Source organism: Myripristis murdjan, chromosome 15, assembly GCF_902150065.1.
Source record: "Myripristis murdjan chromosome 15, fMyrMur1.1, whole genome shotgun sequence".
Lineage (NCBI taxonomy): Eukaryota > Metazoa > Chordata > Actinopteri > Holocentriformes > Holocentridae > Myripristis > Myripristis murdjan.
Window position 1 is genome coordinate 10,073,960 of NC_043994.1, and position 23,016 is coordinate 10,096,975.

The 23,016-nt window shown below is 41.9% G+C and overlaps 1 protein-coding gene across 1 annotated transcript in view; it reads left to right on the forward strand.

The window, feature by feature from the left end:
• LOC115372809 (contactin-associated protein-like 4) overlaps window positions 1–23,016 on the forward strand; it is a 96,356-nt gene that overhangs the window by 36,296 nt on the left and 37,044 nt on the right. The window contains exons 4-5 of the mRNA XM_030070948.1: window positions 3,101–3,248; window positions 6,818–7,021. Coding sequence (XP_029926808.1) covers window positions 3,101–3,248; window positions 6,818–7,021 — 352 coding nt within the window. The remainder of the gene's footprint in view (window positions 1–3,100; window positions 3,249–6,817; window positions 7,022–23,016) is intronic.

Here is a 23,016-nt window from a genome sequence, read left to right on the forward strand (position 1 = left end):
TTTTGTTGCTGCGCAAAATCTCTGGCCGACATATCAAGTTACACATCAAGGAAAACCTTTAATTTAATTTTCACTGTCTGACAGTTTTTTTTTCCTAACAATTTATTTTTGAACTCAGGGGTGATATCACTCAGTATTAACCACGTCGCACTAACCATATGGACAGTAAAAGCAATCAGGCGTCACCTCAGCCTTCTCTCAGGATTGCAACTGTGGTGTGGCGGGGAACAAACACCTGCAAATTAAACCTGATGAGAGAAAACATTTCCGCAGCAAGGGTGCAGCTAATGTCAGACTAAGACTTTTTGAGGGAGAACGGAAAAAGGTTTAAAAGCTTGTTGATTTCACACTCAGAATAAATCGCAAAATCCGCATCATGCCTCAAAGTCCCTCTAAAGCCCCGCATATTAGTCAGCCTAGTTTATTGTGTCTTTCTGAGAACAGAGCCGACTGCTGAGCTCCTTCATCAGCCACAGCTCCTTGAGGAGTTTTCTTCTCCTCTAAGCTTAGAGGGCAGAGGGTGTGGGGCAACATTGCTTTGTCTCTCCCTTTTTCCTCTCCCTTTCTCCCTGTCCTCACCTCACATCCACCACTGAGGAAGCACAGGAGCAGGTGGTGTTGATGAGCCCAGCGTTTTTAGGTTTTGTAAAGTGTATATTTGTCTGACGAGAGCATTTTGGCAGAGCATAACAAAGATGACTGCAGTATAATGAGATGGGACTGGAACCGTACCATAGATTTCATTATGGACAGGACGGACGAAGAACCACTCCTACACAGGATTAGTCACTCAGTTAGATTTAGTTAATGCAAATAGCAGAGGGGGTGCACTTACTTTAGTGAGAATTTGTGTGTCTCAGGTTTTTGGTGCTGTGTTAATTTAGAGTCCAACATGTTCTCATTCCCATGTTGTCAAATACCGCAGCGTTGTCAGAGTTGTGTCTGATACCGTTGCCAAAGGCACTCTTCTGCATCAGGATGAGACGCACCAGGCTTTGTCACGTTTATCACATGTCTGTGTCACATGGTTAGAATTCACTTGGCTAAGGTTGGGAAAAGGTTAGGTTTAGACATAAAAAACACTTGGTTATGGTTAAGGAAAGGAAAGACTAGGTTTAAGCAACAAAATGGAAACTGGTCACGGCGTCGGTCACACACAAAAGGTCTAGCTGGAAACAAGAATCAAACTGGGGTCTCATGCGTGAAGGTCCTGTGGTTCACGATGTCACCATCCCCCTGCATCTCATACTGACGCCAGAGGGTGCCTTGGCTTCTAATGGGTGCCTTTGGCGTCGGTATCAGACGCAGAAGGGATTGACAAAGCTGTGGTGTTAGCAGCCTGCAAATGAGAATGGGCTGGAGAGTCTTACCTACCTTGTTTGTTTTACTGTTCACCACATTGTCACTCATAGCTGTTGTCCCCTCTCTGTGTTGAGATCAGCTGTTGGGATTTGAACACTGTTACAGGCCAATGTTTCCTGTGGGAAACTCCCTCTTTGCCTTCCTCTCATATCCTCCTTCTGCCCTGCCCTCTTTCTCTCACTTCCTTCGTCTCCGTCTATCTGTTCAGTTAGAGATCGCTGTCAGAGGATTCGGCTCGGGTCATGTTTCAAAAGCCGATACCCCAAGTAAATGAGATGCTGCTCTCCTGTGCCCCCTCAGCAGGAAACAGAGTCGTTTGTAGAGCTTAACGCTCGGCTGCCCGAGCGGCTCAGCCGTTCAAAGCGGCAGGAACGGAGTGTGGCGCAGAATTATGCGATGCTAATGAAGACAATTTTCCTCCGCGTGTTGGATAGATGAGCGGAGGTTTTAGAGGAAGCCTCGCTGTGGCACAGAGGCACATTAGCACGGTTAAACACACACACGCACACACACACACACAGACAGAGCGCATGTGCAGCCACACTCTGACAGTGGCAAGTGAAGCACATGCACACACGCACATATACACACTTATAAATGTATGTTGAAACACAATCTCATCTCTCTGACCAGCAGTGCGTCTCCTTCCTACTTCAAAGGCAATCCGGTCCTACATATGTATGAAAGCATTAATAAGTTAACCAGGTGCTTCAGCCTTATTGAAGACAATAATAGAAGAATTTTAATGTGAGACTGTGTTGCTCTTGTAGACTAAGGCACTTCACCAAGCCACCCTTCTTCCTAACTTGCTGCCAGGTTAAATAAAACTTACATGTGTAGACAATCTGTGTAAATGCGAATATACGTTTAGGTTGTTTGCACAAAAACAATAAACCAGCTGAAGGAGCAGAGAAGAACTTCAGTATACAGAGGTTTTTTTTTTTTTGTAACTCAGTGTTTTGTGAGAAACACTGAAATGGAGGCAAAAGGCCACGAAAGAGAAGAAAAACAAGACAACAAATCAGAGACAGAAGTGATATGGCCATAGAAACCAAATTACAAAGACACCAGCATTCAGACTGCTGCACAAACAAAAATATGTTGTTTGCTTGTGCAACGCCAATTAACCTCCATTTCCTCTTCAAAAGAAATAGAGCTAGCTAGGAGAAACGAAGAGGGAGAAGGACCGCATTTGATTTTGCACAGAAAGTTGAAACAAGCGCTTAAGAGTGAGTGCAGGAGGTTAATGAATGTTAAGATGAAGTCTGTCTTTGTGCTGAAAAGAGGGGGAAAAAATCTAGAAAGACTGAGATAGGATTGAGGAGGTTAATAAACGTTATTCTCCATGGACCGAGTGTTTACCAAAGTGTCAGCTATATATAAAACTACACCTGCTGCTACAAAAATCTAATTTTCTACCTGATTGAGGAACCATTCACCAGAAACGTGGCTCTATCCAAACAATATTCTCTTCATTAAGAGAAAAATCAAACATATCAGCTTTCGCGGGGGCCTCCGGGAATGCAGTTCAACTTCAATGAGAAGATAAAAGAGAAATGTTTACTCAGTCAGAAGTCAGTTTGTTTATACTCATCAAGATCCAAAGAGAGGCTTCGTGCTTCTTTCTGTGGCGCTGTACAAACGTGAACCTAATTAACATGGTAACATCGTACAGTTCAGTGAGACGGACAAATGGATGGATGAGCTCCCTCACTTCTGTTTGTGTGTTTTTTTCCAGGCTTTTCCAGGTAACAGCAACGCGGACAGCGTGGTCCAGCACACACTGCAGCAGCCGGTGGTCGCCCGCTACCTCCGCCTCATCCCTCTGGACTGGAACCCCAACGGGCGGATCGGACTCAGGCTGGAGACCTATGGATGTCCATACAGTAGGCTTTTTTGACTTAGTTGTGCTTCTGGTCTCCTAAGTGGGCGCTGCTGTCTCTCCCACCTCATTTGGAAGTGTTGTCAGATGTCAAAATGAGAACAACACTAGATACAGCACCAATTTAATGTTTGCACCATATTTTGCCTCTTGTTTTCATCTGATAGTTTCATATGTGATATTAAACCAGTACAAGTACATGAAAATGATATCACGCAAAGAAACACCTATTTTGTTTTTCGCCATTAATTCATTGTTTCACGTGGAAGTCCCTTTTAAATTGCTGTTTATCCAGCTGGAAAGCGATGTCAGCAGCATTGCCGCTAGTCTCCGGCTCTGCTACACTTAAATGGAACAGAACCTCAATTACTGTCAGATGTTGGGAGGATGTGCCTTCCCGGTATTTGTTTGTGGTGCTAAACCAAAATCATAAGTTCCAGCGCTGAATGCCCAAAGGTAAAAAGGCAGCACACACACACCTTCAGGACAAGATAGACTAATGTATAATTTCACCTCAATGAATGTCCTCAGTTACACCTGGGTTTACCCTGATTTTTCATGTCAAACCAGCTGCTGTTTGAAAAGTCTATCGAGATTATCCTGTTAAACAAAACATATGTCATAAGTCTTTGTTTGTGACAGAGCTTATTTTCTTAAATTTTCAAAGCCCTGTGGAAAAAAAACCCAAAACAAAACATCCATTGGAGTTTGGAAATCAGCCCAGGGAACCCACGGTCAAAGTGACTTTGGGGTTGGCCTAAAAAAAACACATCATTGCTCGAGCGCTCTGTAGAAATAATGTCACACTGTGATATCAAAACTCAGCATGTAGGAGCACAGTGCAAAGAGATATGAGTACATAAATAACAAGTAAACTCTGTAAAGGACTTTCAGGGAACATAAGCGTGGGAGTAAGTGTGTGTGTGTGTGTGTGTGTGTGTGTGTGTGTGTCCAGTCTGCTCTATGTAATTTGTCTTGCCATACCCTTAAGGGGTCCTGTCTGCCTGAGGAAATGGCCTTTAAATAGACTCGGGCAACATTTCCGTGTTTCATCTGAAAGATAAAGAAGAAAAAAAAAACCTTCTTCCTCGTTTTGGATGATTTGAGTTTGAGGTTGGGGCTGTTTCCCGGCATCATTGTCAGGAGACAAGGCCCCAAACGCACTGGAAGCAACAATTGATGCATCTGATTTGACGTTTCTAATTTGACGCTTCGATGGCGACGCTGCATGCAGGAGATTTGTCGTGTCAGCAGTACTGGCACTTCCTTATCACGGCCATGACGGGCAGCATTACAACATCATATTTTCCCTTAGGCTGACATGAAAGATGTGCTGTGGCCCGCTCTTTAATCAGCTTCTTATCTACTTATACATTCATTATTGATTTGGCTTATTTTAACGCTGACAGGACACATTAATAAACATTACTTTAAATGTGCCAGATTTTGCCATAAGCCTAATTTTCATCTGGGCAGATTGATAGATTTTAGCCTGTGCATTTTGTCAGTGTATACTGAATCTTTCTTAGCATGTTGCATGCTTAGGTTCCCACTTAATGTATTTGCCTTTAGAAAACCCTACATTTGGTCCATGGCTCTCAGCAGAAGTTAGGTGGAAGTCAAAATCAAAGGCTAGGCTGCATGCATCACAGATATTTTCATGCTTGGTTTTATGACAAGCAGGCAGGCCAATGGATGCTCCAAATAAAAACATAAACAGTGATGTGGACATCAAGGTAATTAACATGTGGAAATGTATGCAAAACTGGAACCACCTCTGAAAGGACTTTTACTTCTAATTTCTGTGGCAGCCGATTCTCCAGTGTGCTTCGACTCATCACTTGATGCCACTAGTGTGAATGTGTCCACTGAGAACAACTGGCACATTTGAAAGAGCATTTTGGCCTCGAAGCTTACTGATGTATTATCTTTGTGCAACTTTTTTTCTGTGTTTTTGTACTGCAAACAGCCGTTTTATCACTGCTGACATCAAAGTGCAAAGAATAAACACTTGTCAAAGTCTTATGATTGTAGTTACAGAGCATATTGTGTTTTCAGAATAATTTCCTCTTGTTTTTATTGCTGCTTGTCACAACAACTTACAACAGATGAAACTTTGGGAAATGACTCGCAGTTAGCCTTGAGTCAGGCACGTTTCTGCTGAGTCGCGTGTCTGCCTCTCCCCCACGATGGGACTTGAACCCTCCGTATCCGTTACACCACCGGGGCCTCCGACTCTCCAACCCGTGTCCATTCTGTGCTGTTGCCAGTATTTATCTCCCCCCGGTTTGAGGAGTGTCCAACACATTTTCAGACTTTTTGTTTGTTTGTTTATCATCAGTTCAAGGTGCAGACAGATGATTTATGATGAAATCTGTTTGCTGGATCCCAGTCCTCGATGAACAGTGTGCTGCCAACCCCCCTGGTGGGAGATGGATTAGGAGAGAGATTTAAATAGATGTGTTTTGATAAATAGCTTCAATTGTGAGAGAAATAGCTCTGCAGTTGTTCAAGGACACAACCAAATTGAAACTTTTGTGTAATACCTTGCCGGCACCCGGTATGACTACAAGCCTCAAGTGTTCTGGTAAGAGAAACTCTGTAAGAGAGCTATCAAAAGAGCACATACGGCCTCAATTTGTGTTAGACACAGATTGTTACAGTTTTAGGTACTTAACCGCCTGCACTTCTGGAGAGCCGAAACTAGAGACCCGGATATATCCTCATTCAGGTGCCATCAGGCCGCTGCTACTCAAGGCCATATGTTTTGGATATGGCCAAAATTGTACACATTCGCAGTATTAGTGGTTGTGACTAGACACAGCAGGATATCCAAAACAAACAGTCACACTGAATGTCATTTTCAACAATACTTGCCCACCTGATTATTCCTATACATGCATTCCTATACATACATCTCCCTCACCCTGTTTTGTGCTGTAAAGCAATCCTGCAGATTTCCCACCAGACGACTAAGCAGCATCACATGGTGTAATATACACAAAGTCTCTTTACAATTTAAAAAATCTATTAAAAAAGCAATTGATGAGATATGCTAATGAGATTTGTTCTGTGTACTCAGTGGTTATCAAAGTTTTTAATCACACTGGACATCAGCGACCTGAAGCAAAAGATCACTGATGCCATTGCCACCATTGATGAGGCTCTGCTACAGCGAACATGGCAAGAAATTGAGTACCGTCTTGATGTGCTTCGTGCAACAAATGGTACCCATATAGAGGTGTATTAAATGAGGCAAAAAAAAACTTCAGTATCTACTCCTCATTTTGTAATAATTATCACAGATTTGTCAATTCATTTGCTTGTTAAATTGTAAAGAGACTTTATGGACACTCTGTACAGTGCAGGCTGACACTCCTCTTAGAAATGGTCTAAATTTTTATTGTCTGATGTCTCAAAATTGATGTCGTAATTAAGAGTAGATGTATGAGATGTTAAAATGATACACACAGTGGCTTTAAATAACATTTTGAATGTATATGTATCTGTTGTTTAACTGAGCATAAATCTGTGTTGCTAACAGAGCGTGGTGTCCCTGTGCTGATTTTCCAGTCTCTGACGTGATGAGCTTCGATGGCGACAGCAGCCTTGTGTACAGGTTGAGTCCCAGGCCGAGGCAGATGGCCAGAGAAACCATCTCTCTGAAATTTAAAACCCTAAGGAACTCTGGGATACTGCTGCACGCAGAGGGACAGAGCGAACACAGCCTCACCCTGGAGTTAGTGAAAGGAAAGCTGCTCCTGCTCCTCCAACAAGGTACAACTCTGAAAGCTCCACACAGATTCTGCATGGTCTAACTTCCCAAATGTCCCATTATCCAACAGTTTCAGCCATTTGGTTTCAGACTGGTGAGATGCACTCCAGCAGTGCTAATAATTTGCATAAAACAAGCCTCGCTGAGCTTTACTGATTGCAGCACCAACTCCTCTTTCAACCAGGGATTTTTTCTGTTCCATCTAGCATTGTCCTGTTTTTAATTGCCATGTTGTGCATGTACTCTGTTTTGAAGAAGACTTCACATAGTGCATATGTGTTGCATAAAAGCCATAATACATGTGTTTTAAACTGTGATCAGGGGCATGTTGGTATTATTAGCCACATCGGCCTCGTATCATTTGTATGATCACAATAAAGAGCCTGTTATTATTGCTGTAATACACTGCTCTATTTTGTCATTTTATCTCCCCCATGAATATTTATAACCTTTCAAAATTCATACTTTTGCCATTTCCAAATACGTGCTGGTGCTATCCTCCACTTAGAAAACAAGGGAAAGCAAAACAGAAAGTAGGTCTTAATGGTTTTTCAAGCAGGGAATGTGAATCACTGACATTTCGTTGGAAAAAGCTTTATGCAATTGTTATGCATTGTACAGCGCTACAAAAGTGAATCCATCTCTGACAAGCATGACTTTTGAATCTACATTATACTTCATTTAGCTGATTATTTAACTCATTATAAGTTGCTCTTGAGTGGAACAGTAGAATGTGCTTAATTTGCAAGATTAATAGCATTATTAGCAATCAGTGGTTGCAAAGGTCAAAGCCTCAGTTTCCAGGTAATGTGTTAAAGCAATTTCCTATGACACTAAAATCATCCTGTATGACAGGGAAACACGGGGTAGTGAATAAGAGCAAAGAGGAGAAAGACGTTTTTGTTTTTTTTTTCTTCAAGACAAGTACAGGAGGAAGATATGGCAGTGAGCAATATGACTGGTGACTTTTGTAGTTGTTTTCCAACACAAGATGTTGCCAGCTCCCACTCAAAACATGCTGTTGAAATCTTCCTGTCCAAGAGCCTTGAAAGTTTCTGTTGGATTTGTACGGGTTTCTTGGAAAGCGACACACAGCAGAAGATAAATGTTCAGTTCTGACTGGGTGGATGCCAGCAACACAAGTTGACGTCTAGGGCTCTGTTCACACCACAGCGATTCACGCTGAATTCTGAATATCTGAGTTTGTTGGGTGACTGTTCATATCTATTCTAGGATGTAACCCATATCTGATAGCAATATGAACTGACAGCAGTGTCAAAAAAAAAAAAACACCCGTGTGCAGGGTAACAATAGCAGAAGATGTATTGGTTTCTTACACTTCCCTCACTTGTTTTGACCATGGTCTTGTCTGTTTTGTCTTCACTGAACTGAGGCGCTTCCTCAAATACCAATCAAGTCAGCTGTTTGGCTTTCTTCCCATTGTTGTGTCTCGTCGTTGTCCATGCCAACACCAAGCCCAGCTGGGCCGAGCCGCCATGGTGCCAAACTTTTGATACTTGTGTCGGATGACGGACGTAAGTTTTGCTTGTCATGGCATAGCTGAAAAAATCCAAGTGGAGTCACATGTAGGTTGAATGCCTCGAGGATGTGACTTTGTACCATATATCCATCTAGATTTAATGGAAAAAGTGACTGTACTTTTTGCTTTTCACATTTTATTTTAGCCTTTATTTAACCAGGCAAGTCATTAAGAATAAATTCTTATTTAGAGTATCAGCCTGGCAAAAGGCATTTTTTTCTTAAGGGGAGGGGGTAGGGGCTAAAAAGAAAAATTAAAAGATAAGAACTGTGTACTGCAGTACACATTTAAACTTTTCCAACACACCCATCACTTACATATAATCACAACAAACATACCTTTGACAACGAGCGTCACATAAAAGACATGCAGTGTAGCACACAAGCACTGGGTAGGTAGCAATCAGACAGCAGCTTCAGGCAATACAACAAGAGAAGCACAAGCAATAAGAAACAAAAAAAACAGGCAAAGCAAAACAGCAGCAGCAAGAGAGCGAGAATATGCATCGGACAAACATTAAGCAGCAGACAGGCAAAGGGAATATTAGTGCTTCAGGAAACGTCTGCATGTATCAGTGAGAATGTCCATAAGAGAGTCCTTGAAAGCCGATATGGATATAAAACTGTCCAGTTTTAGTTGACATTGAGTAGAAAACATCAGTCCTGTGCGTCTCTCTCTCCGCCCTGTCACTAGTTTCAGTGAGTTAACAGCTGAACTTGAGGCTCGATGTGCCGCTGGTGTCTGTTTACCTGAGATGAATAGCAGTCGCTCGGTGGAACATGTGTCAGGGCCGGTCTGCGGACTGGCACACTTAAACATGATGAATGTCCCGCACAGGGCAGAGCACAATGAAGTTTGTGGCCGGGGGTGCACGTGTGTGTGGTTGTAAACGGTGTTAAGCTTGAGGAGCTATCGCTGGCAACGTAACAGGCTGCCAGGCTGCATCTTCACCATATGGCACAGCGCTCATCAGCCAGCGCAATCAAACCACAAAAAAGTCATAAATTTAGATTCTTAAATTTAAATTAAAATGTCTTAATTAGTGTTCGCTTCTAACATAAATAATTACTTTTTTTTAATTAATGATGGAAACTGGCATTGTATTTCCTGGGGCAGCATGTGCAGTCAGGATCCACGTTCTTTATTTCATAAATTTAATTTGGCAAAACCTTCATAAACCCCATAGAGGCAACCAATAACAAGGAGTGCAAGAGTAGGAGCGATAATGCCCTGATAATATGTCAGTGACCCTTGAGTGATCATTTAAGAGACAAGCACAAGGAAAATAAACAAGGGGGTTTATCTCTTTTTTTTTTTTTCGGTTTCATCCCTCTGCTCTTGTATTGCTCGTTGTCTCTCTGCCTGTATCCCTTCCTCTGTTTATGCCTCCTCCTCTAAATCTGTGTAAATCTTTCCATCATCCTCCGTTTCTCTCTCCTTATCTCTGTCTACATTAGACATTCGTCCCTTCTTCTCTCGCTCTCTACCTGTCTTCATCTATTCATCCCTCCCTCTCTCTCTCATGGCATTTTACATTCCTCAAAGCATACCTCCCCCACTCCTTGCTCTCCATCTGCCTCATCTCTGCTCCTCCCTTTGCCCTCCATATCCTTTCCGTTGGCTCCCACCACACTAAAAATGTAATAGCGTCTTGTGAAACCTCTAGGACTGAAATAAAACCATGTTCCACGGAGAGCCCGCAGGTTTTTTTTTTTTTTTTTTGTCAACCAAATATTACAGCAGCTGAATGCACTGATTAGCACAACTTCAACCAGACAGGGGGAACAAATGTGTGCAGTCACCCGGGCCTTGTTCACACTTGGTATTAACATCCTTCTCAGCCGAATTTGATTACAAATGGACAGCTGAGACAGATCACTGTTCACTCTCGGCGTTATCATGTGTCTCAGAGGTGTGCCCAGTGACTTGTGATCAGATTTACGATCGACCTCAGATCTGTCAGAATTATCTCTTTCCTTTCTTTTCTCGCTTTGACCCATCTGTGCCTCACTCCAACTCCCTCCCGTCCTTTCTTCCTCCTCACACTTAATTTCCATGCTGTCACCATCGCCTCAGTATTCCCCTTACATCCTATTCTTTAACTTTGGCACATTAATAAAGCAGTTGTGGCCAACCACTCTATTTTTTTTTTTTTTTTAATTACTCAGTCAAAATAACCCAATCTCACCGCAAAACAAACTTCAGTCAAATTTTAATTTTATGCCAGCAGTCCTCACTATCAAACACTCCCTCCTTCCACAAAACAACTAGGTAGTCCTTCATTGTCGCCTTGGACCCACTGGGCCACATTAGCATTTGCACTACAATTGCTATGTGGCCCGATGTGTCTCTGAGCCTCCAGCTGCAGTTTGAGTGACCAGATTACAATGATGCCATTCATACTCGGTTTTAACATCTGTCTTTAAAATTTGTCTTTGTCATGAGAGTCACGTCAAAGACGAGTTTCCACGGCTTTGCAATGGACAATATAGGTTTTCTGATTTCTGATTTTGTGTCTCAAATGTGTCTCCTAAACACATTGGACCCTGTACAGGTGTGCACAGGGTCCAGGACACATTGGACCTTACTCACATCTGTACAATCCATCTCAGCTGACTGTTTGCGACTGGACCCCCTGAGTTATTGATACTTTGTGTGACCCTCAGACTCTCGGTCCTTTATGCCAAACAAAAACTTGCCACTCATAGCTTAGGAACTGTTGCCCTTAGACAAACAACACATCTTTCTCCATAGAATTGAGGGAGTTTCTCCAGATTTTAAGGTGTTTTCAGTGGTTTATACTGTTTCCTTGTTTGTTTGTTTTTTAAAAAATGGTGAAATGCTGTGTCTTGGGTACATGCAGCAGCAATGTCTCCCTGGACACTAAACAGAGCTGTATTTTATATTCCCTCTCTAAAACCAAAACAGGACCATGCAACATGCCCCCTGTGGATTTAAATGTGTGTCCTACCACTGGATGAACATTATTAGGATGAAAAAACACAACCACAGTGTGTTTGCTTGAAGCTAAGTCATTGTCTAGGATTTATAAAATGTCACTTTTTTGATCAAACAAAGACTTACCTTTCTATTATGATAACTTAACATTATCCCTGAACAGACTTATTCAAATCCACATAGCAGGATGGCTGGAGCAGCACACATTTTTAAGTGTATTGTTGCCCTTGCAATGAACTATGTCCATTGTACAGGCTAACTTCTATATAAACCGATTTGCAGCAAGTGGCTGACTCATTGAGCGGAGAGGTTTTTCAGTAACGATCAAGCAAGTAGTATGGAGTGTGGAGCTGCTGGAGGGGAGCTGAGGATAGCTGGACCACCTGGTGGTAACTATTAATGCTGATTACTGCTTTTAGCAAGCAGCCACAGCACAACACATCCTCTCAGCTCTAGTTCTAGTCTAGTGTGACATACTTTATGGTCCTACCAACTTGCGTTGTCACTGTAGCAGCGGTCATCAGCAATGTCAGGCGCTTTGTAATTTATTCCTACTGGCGTCTCACAAAGGAAAATATGTAAGTCCAATGTGTTATCACACAGAGGATATTAAACTTTGGAAAAGACTTGGAGTTGTTTTCAAGCATGAAGGTGGCGCGTGAATAATGTTTAGTACTGCAGGCAATCAGTTCAGAATGACAGGAAAAATTAAAGGCACCGTATTTTTGAGGCCTGCTTTTTTTCTGCCATTCAGCCTCAACTCCAAAATTCATGACAGTGATTTACAGTTCAGCTACACAGTTTGTAGCGGACCTTGGCCTCACAAAAAACGGGGCAGAGAGTCTCGAACGGGTGCAGAAAAGATCAGCACTTACAAAATGCCGTGCTGCTCCATGAGCTGACACTGGTGAAATGAATGATGTGCCTGATTGGTGATACTATGAGTTTGAAGCCTGCAGTAATGCCACGCAGGATCCGGGGCTCACCTGAAAAATACCTCCTCCTCCTCCTCCTCCTCAACGAATGCTTACAAAATGAATAAGAGCTCTAGCGGACACTTACACAGTGTTGCCAGTGTTTTCCAGCCATCATGCTCAAGATCAGAAGAAATTTACATCTCACCTCACTTAGGTCACAACATGTAAAGCAGATCGCTGCTTAGCGTGAGGATCTCAATTTTGCTCAACGATAAAGAGAAAGTTTCAAACAGTGATGCTGGCAAAGTTTCAGTACTGAGAGTTTTCATTCCCGCAATTTGTTTGGTCTGTTTTAGATTTTTGATTCTTCAACATCGCCACTAGAAAATCAATACCTCCACACTTTTAGCAACAGAACTCGACATGCTTCAGAAATATGAGGTCAGCTTGGCTCTTGACACAGATTCCATTTCAAGGGAATGGATCCACTGAAAACAGGCAGAAGAAATATCTATGTGCGTGACTTGTAGACAATGTGAATACATGCAACCCAGCAACCCTGATGCATGCTCCATCATTTATTGGATACCTCTGCTTCCACTGGTAAAATCGCTTCTCAGCACTGATTTTCACATCTCAGCATAATCTAAACAAATGCAGATCTTGCTTGTCAACTCCTCCTTGCCTCTCTGCTCTAATGCACACATGTCCAAGCTGACCACAGCAACATTCAGCTCTAAGCCTACAGATGCAGCTGTAGAGCAATAGAGACTCAGGCCTAACCAGAGAGCAGGAAGCACATCAACCTTGTCGTGTGAAACAGGAAGTAGAACTAGGCCAAAATGAGCCCCCATGCTTCTAGGCATTATGCCACTTGTCCCCCTGCAAACTGTTTACAGCAGTTACATGTCAGATAATGTTAGCCAACATTCTCTGTCCAATTAGACTGATAAAGCTGACATGCTGGCTTTGTGATTCAGCTCTGGTTAATAGCATTGTAGTATTTTATGAGTGCACCATGTGCTATGCATCATTTTTAGTGAGAGAGCATGATTAATGGGAGCTTGGTTTGTGTGTTTTCCTAATTTTGAGAAACTGTTTAGTGTTGGTGCTGTTAGAAGGCATGAAAAAGTAGGGAATAGAATTCATAACATAGCACAATTTAGACTTTTTTCTGTAGCTCCCTCTGTATCTTACTAAGTAGCAGAACTAAATTGAATTTAGGTTGTAGGGTTTGGGTTTTTTTTATATGTAGGCTACAGTTGTCACTGTTATAAGATGGTCTGTGAGGCGTGCACTAGTGTTTTCATATCAGCTTCTCACAGTTACAGAAGAGAGTGAAAGGATTACAGCAGATTGGAGGATAAATATATCTCAGATATAGCAGGGTGCTTTTGAGTCTTGATTTGTAACCACAGATTTCGGGCTGCTTTTCAGGCCTATTTAGCCTAACTTATGCAGTAATGGGACTCAGTCCTCTGAATTTTTATTCTTATGCTCCAAGTATGGATTTTTATTTCTCAGCATCTATAATGCCTTTTGAGAGACACATTTTTTCAACTTAGGGTTTCCAGGCTCCTTTATTTTTCACATTAAATTTAAAGAGGAAAAAAGAGGAGGGGGAGAAAAAACAAGAGAAAGTTGCAGCAAGTAATGCTCAGTATGTATTGTAGCTTGCTAAGATGCATGAAGTGTGTGTGTGTGTGTGTGTGTGTGTGTGTGTGTGAGGCTGAATGAGACTTAACAGAGAGAAATGTATTGTTGTTAGTTAGTCAGTACCTTACTGTATGCTTGTGATACAGTATCACTGATAATCTAATATGATCTTTTATTGTGGCATATTGTTATACTGGGAAAACACAGTGTTCTTTTGGCTTGACACTGAACTTGGCAACTCCCTGCAGCCATCTATAGCTTGCTGGGCCATTTTAATGGGTTCATGAACCTTGGTCAACCTTTCACACACCTCTAACACATGGTGGCTCATCATTTTAGGAGTCTGTGTTCATGTGCAAAGCCCACAGCCGACTGCGTGGCCGCACACCACAGGACCACAGCACCATGAGGAAAGACTGTCATCTCAAAGACGGACTGTGGCTCTTAGAGAGGAAATTAAAGCAATCAATTAAAGCAGTGCTTTTCTGCTATGCTCCCGCAAAAAGACTTGGTCTGATCATCTGTTTCAGTAATATCTCTGTTTCCAGCACTCTGTCTCTCTCCCTCATCCACCTCTCTCTTTATTTGGCATCTCCTCTCTGCCTTGGCTTTGCTGTATCTCTATTCTCCTCCTTTTCCACTGCTATTTGTCATGGCTTGCCACAACAATTCTCTCCCTCCTTCAGTTTTTCCATATCAGAGGTGGCCACTTGTCTTTTTCAGCTGCTTCACGCTCCTCATCTTTCTATATATCTCTCTATCTGCAGATTTTCCCGCCTCTCTCTGCCCTCTGCTCTCTCTCTCTCTCTCTCTCTCTCTCTCTCTCTCTCTCTCTCTCTCTCTCTCTCTCTCCCTCTCTGTTTGGTGCTCTTAGTGTTTCTTTATCTACTTTTCTGCTACTTTTTGCTGTCTTTTCCCTCATCCTTCCCTTTGCAGTGTGCAGTGCATCCACCTTGAGCTGTGACAGCTGTGCAGCTCTCATGGTTACGGTTCATTTCCTGTGACTTGAATGTATAGCCCACAAAGTACTGCATGTGATTCTGCGGATATGACTGTACAGTGTATATGGTATGTTTGTGTTATCTATGTGCTTATGTTTAATTCAGCACAGAGCTATTTTTGGTCATAAATATCGGGTGTTTTTCGTCCATACTGACTCCAATTCCCCTGCCTGGCTGGATGGCAATAAAAGAGATCTGAGCTAGAACAAACCACATTGTGCTCTGGACTGACACTCAGTAGATTGAATCTTCTGTTTGAGGCAGCTTTCTGCAACAGCTAATCACTACTGTTGGATGAAAACCTCACATCTTGAAACTGTCGACTTCTCAGGAACTAAGAAAAGCAGCCTTTTTTTTTCTTGATGACTGTGCACTTTTCCATTTAGCTATTTGCTTTTGTAGAAGTTTCTCAACCCACAGAACACCATGTGCTGTAATCATTTTGGTTAAAACATGAAAATCACCAACATTGGAGTTATGTGGGGTTTTCACGTGACAGCAAAAATGGACTGAAGCAGCAGCATTAAAAATATACACAAAATACATTTGATGTTTTATGATGGCATCTCATGTCAAAACAAACTGAATTAAGTGCTTTGAGAAAAAATGTTTGTCAGAAAGTACATGGGTGTGTGCATGAAAGTGTGTGTTCGTGTGTGCGTGTGCGTGTGTGTGTGTGTGTGTGTGTGTGTTTGTGTGTGTGTGTGTGTGTGCGCGCATTAGAGGATGGACAGAACCCATTGGGACCTGATAGGTCACGTCGGGTTCAGACAAAAAAAAAAATTGAGATGATGTTCACGTTCGGTCACGTCGGTCACACTGTGTAATGTGTGTGTGTGTGCGTGTGCGTGTGCGTGTGTGTGTGTGCGCGTGTGCGTGTGTGTGCGTGTGTGTGTTGCCTATAAAAACAATGCCTTTTGATGGTCACAACGTGTCCACACCTGTAATCAGGGTACATAGACAAGCTGTAACCATGGTAACAACAGGGTAAAACAAGCTCTGACTCAGGTCAAGTATAGGTCGGCTTCAGACAAATATGAGGCCCAAGCCTCACTCGTGTGTGTGTGTGTGTGTGTGTGTGTGTGTGTGCAAGAGATTTGCCAATTTGCAAACTGATGTTTTGCTCATTTTTTGTAAAACAAACTACCATCTGCCAAGTGTGATAAATTGCAATTTGAACTCCATTTTGAACTTGAACTTCATTCATTACCAGTGTATACAAGGCATGTGTTAACATTTTGGGGGAATGATAACACAAAGAAATATTGTGACATTATCATTTTTATTCCTTGATCTTATCCCTCATTTTCCAGAGTAAAACATCTTTGCCCTTAGCCTTCTCACGGTTTTGTCAGAGGAAAAGAGTTGATAGTAGTGCAGTCTGCCATTTTTTGTGCGAGGTGCCTTCTGTCATTTATTTCTAAAATGTGGCCCGAAGCCACTTTTTGTAGCTAATTCTGTTTTCTCACAGCCATTCAGCTGTAGCTTGTTCCTGGCTTTTTAGGTATGCAAGTGCCAAGTGCCTGTAGTCAGTTCCATCAATCAGAATGGATGTGTATGAATTAACAGGAGTCAGTCTCAGGTTATTGGACTTGTTCCAAGACAGCAAAGCGAGGGTGAAAACTGGTGAATTATGTTTTAATGCCCATTTTGGAACATTAGATTAATTACTTAGAATAACGAAACGTACCTTAGTTTGTTACCTCAAATGAACCCTAACTGAAACAGGTTTGCTGCTGAATAAAACCCCAAATCTCATCTTATTAGGAAATAAGAACAGCCTTATCTTTAGCTTGATGTTTATACAGTTGGTTTTGAAAGGGTTTGATAAAACCCACAAGAGTTTCCTCAAGCGGACCATGTAATCCCTCAGTCGAAGTGAAAACACGAAAACCGCCAGCGTTGGAGTTACAGTAGGGCTTTTTTCTTAGTGGTGATTAACCAGTTTGTGCTTTTACCTGCATGAGATTTGCATTGTTTAGTGTGTAGAGTCTGGTCCCTGCTGCAACATCCTGCAATGATACTATCAGATTTTTTGTTCCCCTGTGCACCGTGAGCAGCCTGCCGCAGCACTTAGCAGAAGACAGTTTGCTCCACTCTGTTTGCCCAGATCCATCCAAACAGTTGGAATGAATGCACTAGCTTATTAAAATGTATGTGCACTTTCCAAAACCATCCCATTTGCTCTTCGCTTTACATTCATCAAAATGTCGGGTTATGGTTCTGTAGCTCACTGGCTCATAATTAAGCTCTGTTGTTTCCAGCCAACGGAATAGTTTGTCTAAGTAAATATACTAGGGATCACTGTTCCCTGATCCAGCGCCTTCTGGCTAATGGTGTAGAATTAAGACGGTATCGGACAAGCAGATATCACGTGTTTACTCTAGGGGACGAGGGTTGATACTAGATGGAAATTATGTGAAAGAAGAACCAAGATCTTGTGCCGCAACTTATTTGTCAGTGTCCTTGCTGATTTGCAAGCAAATGCTAGTTTGTGCTGAAATCAGTTAAAGTTGAAGAATTTATTGTCTTGAATCGGTAATCTCTCTTTAGAAATGGACAGAAGGCAATGAGCAAAACATATAGAAAAACATATTGTACAAGACACACTAAAATAAGACCAAGAAATGAGGATAGATCAGGGAGGTGGGAGGATGAGGTGGAGAGTTCACTGGATACAGGTTAGCAAGTGTGCAACACAAGGGATATACATGAAGCATGAATCTCTTCAGTTTAGCCTGCGGTTTCCTGAACTTATGGCCTGAAGGGAGAGGCTCAAATTTTCCCCGCAAGAGTTGACAGGAGCTGCGTTATGATGCTTTAAGCTTTACGTGGGAGCTGTAGAAGAAGGCAAGGATTGATTTGTGGTTGCATTAAACTGGCTTGGGCTGGGGGTTCAATTCCTGTTGGAGCCCTTCATGTTCGAATGGATTGATGGTACTGAGAGGCAGCACGCCCACCAGGGATGTCTCATGAGCACTGGCCTTGTTTTTTTTTTTGTTTTTTTTTTTGCGATTTTCAATGGAAAGATCACACTTTTGCACACTCCCAGCTCCATTGAGAGTTGTTTTTTTTTTTCAAGAGCTCAGAGCGTCAGGCACTTCAGGAGAAAAATATTTCTAGTGGTGCAAAGCTTCAAATGGGTTGCAGGTATTCGTGTAGCAACAGCAGAGGCCACAGTCATCACTTGCCACAAGTTCCTATTTAGCGCTTAAAAAAAAAAAAAAAAAAAAAAAAAAAAAAAAGAGAGATGCCTAGTAGACACAAGGGATGCGTCATTCTGGATAAAGTCTGTTAGCTGGCAGAGTGCATGGCGGGCTTTGAGTTGTGGTCATTGCGGTAGTTGTGCCTTACCCTGTTATTCCACTCGATCCATAGTGAATAATAGGAGGGTCTTTCAGTTGTGTGCAGTCTCATAAGGGTGTAAATAAACAGCTTTGCCTTCAACTGAGAAGCAGCTCATTCATGTCACAGATAGCCCGCTATTCTTACTTTTATAGCCCACTGCTGACTCATTCTAGTAACACAGAGCCAATGCTGGACTCGGAATGACGAGTTGATTAGCTATGAAGCCTGCAGGACCTGAGAGGTAAAAGTTCATTTGTTTTGCATCTCAAACAAGCCTGGAAAAAAAGAAACACCTGAAACAGCAGCTGCATTTATAAAAATACTAGTATGTTGAAACATTTCCTTTGTGCCGTCTGAGAATAAAATGCTTTAATAATTACAACAGTCTTTCTTATTCGAACAAAACACCGGCAATGTTTTGACTTGAAATGGTAATTTGACAGCCCACATACAAGACAAGGAAGGTAAAAGTTCACTTGCTTTAATTTGTTCTGTATCTCAAGCAAACAAAGAAAGACCTGAAACAGCAGTGCTTTTCTTGCTAGAATATAACTATGGAAATCTTTACTTTTTTTTTTTTTTCAAGGTATTTTAAGGCCAGGCTTCTTCATAAAACTTCAAGGAACTTGAGATTTCAGAACTTTTTTCCCGGTGTGCTTGCTGCGAGCAGGTTTAGAAATTGCTCATTGCACATGCTTTTGTTGCCCGATTGTGTGTCTGATTGTGTTGACAGTTATAATCATCAAGCTGAATGGGACAAAATGAAAATGCTGAAACAATTACACCAGTCTGTCTTCTGATAAGACCTGTCATTGTCTTCTCGCAAAATTAGATTTAGAGTCACAGCGAAAAGCCATAATGCAGTTGCAGACAGCAGATGATTAGGTGATATTGCCTTGGGAGCTGTCTGGCTTGATGTAAGAGGAACCCACACTGTAAAAGTAAAAGGGCTTTGAGGAACTTTCTGCAGCTCCTCAGATCGCAATCGTGAGTGAACCTCAGAGAGTTCCTTGAAAAATCCCTTCAAAAGGTGTGTATTAATCCCGAGGGTGTGGTACACTCTGAAAATTAAAAAAGGTTTCATTGACCTAAGCAAACCTTTACTTGATCCCAGAGTTTAAGGAGTGTGAACTAAACTAGACATAAAACATTCACCAGAACCCGACTTTCTTTGGATTGGAGCTTCAGTTGTGTGCATGATCGTCAACAGCATGTATCAATAAAATTAATCTGTTTAGTTGCACAGGCCCAGAGTTCATTGTGAGGAGCCTGTTCAAAGCATGGCCAAAACCAACGAGGAGATCTGGTAAATGCTAAAGCCCCGGTCCACTATCAGTGTTGAGAGCAGAGGGGTATTCCTGAAAGCAGGATTGGCAAGAAATCCAGATTTGTTCATTAGCAATGTACAGAAACTTGGGATTTACTGGCCCAGTAGGCAAGATCAAAGTACGTCTAAATCAGTTTGAGTTAAACCCAGCCCAGCCCGCAGCATATAGGAAGCAGACGGTTTAAACCAGCATTCAGCCGGTGTCAAAAATGGCACAACAGTTTCTTGTAGATCCTGTGAACATCAAAGCACAAATAATCTGCAGGGTTTTCTGTTGCAAGAGGGTGATTAGACATTCTCAGTTACCCAGAAGACTATCTTCGAGAATGTTGCCGTGTGTCAGTGCTGTCAATCATTTATCTTAAAAAAAATTTTCAGCCTCACATTTCAAACATAGCTCATCATGGACTGGCCCTCTCTTCAAAACAGATTTAATGTATTGCCCTCCGTTTTTGGGGGGTGGAGCATTCCACACAACATTGGAGGATCAGAAAACACTGGGAAGTCAGAGTTAGAAAAAACAGAGAAGATGCATTCTTTTAATTAAGGAATGAGCAAATAAAATCTTAGTACTCTGGATTATCTTCTTGTATTTAATGTTTATTTGCTGCCATGCGTGGTCAGTGTCACTTCAATTACCCCAGTTACCCCAAGGGGAAAGTCTGCAAACACACAAGCTTGTTCATCTGACCTATCAGACATTTCTGGTCAACAAGCAGTTGCTAAATCAAAGGCTATTGTAGCCTGCAAACTGGTAATTGTAAAACTCACATATTAACTCCAGGGTACATTACTAAGGCAATTCTCACTTTTTAGTTTTTGTGGCAAGTTTCTCTATTTTAACATATCAGTTTTTAATACAGACCAGTATCTCCTGTTTAAGAGCAGTGAAATATGATGCTTCACGCTGATTTTAGTCCTGAGTCCATGAGCAATCTCTTAGTGCTAGATTGAGGAGGACTTGATAATTTCACCATGAACGTGCAGAATTTAGTCTCAGTTGATCCAGAGTAGATCAGTCCTGATCTCTGAAACTGTGCTAAGCTGGTCTGGAGCGGATAATTCTGGAAATGCTGCGTCAAGCTCACTTCATTCAGGTTTACTTTAGGATTTATCAAAGCCACCTTCCTGGAATACCCCTCAGGTCTCTTGTGGCTGAGCGAGGAATTGCAATAACAACATCTTGTGGTTTGCTGTATATTCTGAGGAGCAAGGGCCATTTTGAGCGTCTGCACCCATACTCATTTTCTTGGAATTGAGTCAAAGGGCAAAATGTCTTTCTTGGCTTGATAAGAGCATGTCAGGACAGGCAGCTTTGCAGTATTACATACTTAAGTTTTAATCTACGAGCAGGTTCCTGTGGCATCAACAATTTTCCAACAATTTGGGAATCACAAATGCCCATATTCAGAGAGGAAATGTTGGCATCAAATAGATCATTAGCTGGTTTTAAGTGACAGAAGTGCAGACTGGGCCATTAAGAGGAAAATGGCACAAATGCACCCCAAAAAACAGGATTCGAAAATCCTGGCCATTCAAATGTATCAAATGGGATACTGCAGTGTGCAACAGCAGGATGTATTTTATCGAAAATGGGTTAAGAGCGTCTCATTCCTCTACAGCCTTAATTTGGAACCACCCTGCATTCAATCTCCTTCTTGCGCAGCAGCTGATTTGAATTTCTTTCTTGCACAGTTTGATTTCTCTTTTGCCTGGTCTTTTCCATGTGGAGTCGGAGTCTCTAAATGGCCCATAAGGATGAATGTGAGCGTCTGTGGCGGTAAAGCTGCTGTCCAGGGTGTTTCCCTGGCCCCTGTCCAGTGTATGCTGGGACAGACTCCAGCTCCTGTGACTCTGAAAAGGATTAAGCAGGTTGAGACCATGAATGAATGAGATGCCACCGATAAAATCCACATCCTTATTGAATTGAGCTGAAATTTGACATAAAGTAGTCTCTGTCTTCTCTAACTCTGTGCCAAGTATTAGTGTATTATATCCATGATGATTAAATACACTTGACTTTGTCTTTGACTCTCTATTTGTCTCCCTCTCTCTCTCGCTCTCTCTCTCTCTCATGCAAAGTATCACTCTGCTGATCAGTGATGATTAACTGCACTTGACTCTAGCCTGTCTCTCTTTCTCTGTCTGTCTCTCACACTCTAATCTCGCTCTCTCCCATGCCAAGTATCTGTCTGATACATCAATAATGATTGAACACATTCAACTCCGTCTCTCTCTCTTTTTTCTCTCTCTTTCCCTCTCTCTCTCTGAGCAAAGTTGTCTCCCTTCAAACAATATCTAATTCATATTTAACGACTGAGTGCATTTAGCTCTGTCTACACCTCCTTCTCTCAGCAGAAACTCTGCTGTCTCTCAACACTTTGGGGAATGCAGAGATGGATCCATTAATCTGAATGTGCAACATTTCATCTGTCATTTATTGCGCCTGTCTACCTTTTTTCACTTCCTTTATTTTTAATTATGCATTATCACTTACATGCTTGCTTCTTCACCGATGTTGAGGATGTAGCTCTGCAGCTGTTCTTGGCACAAGTTCAAATCACCTGAAAAAAGAAAACACACTGTGAAACTATCAGTTCTGACAGCAGAAAGACATGAAGTAGGACAGTGGTTTTCAAACTGGGGTGCCAGGATCCCCAGGGGTCCTCAAGGGTCTTCCAGCGGGTCCTCATTAAAATGAGGAATAGTTTAATTTCACTTTAATTTAAATGCCTTTCACAAGCATTTAAACACAGGAAAGCTTACATCGATGCAGCATCACTGGCCATCACCTTTTTTTTACTACTTCTTCGATAATTTTTTGCTAATTGCCTTTTTTTCTCAAGTTTTTGAGAAAAATCAAATGAATTTGCCCAGGTTTCAAAGGGTTAAGTCACTAGATATCACTACAGCACAAAAATATACACAAGTTATCATTTTAACATTATGTTTTAATGTCACCACTTTGAACTTATTTGATGAGTATCAAATGAGACATCTAAACAGATCCATAATTAACACCAACCAAAATACCTTTTCATACTTGAGTCATGGGTGCAAAATCACTTAAAGGGGGGGGGGGGGTCCAGGGCTTATTACAGCTTCAGCTTGTAGAACATGAATAAGTTCGAAAACCCCTGAGCTAGAAGAAACCAGTTAGTCTAACCAGTTCAGACAAGAAGCAGCAGTATAAGTTCAGTAAAACACTTTCACTCTCTTCTCCCTCTTCCTCATTCCCCCATTCCACCCC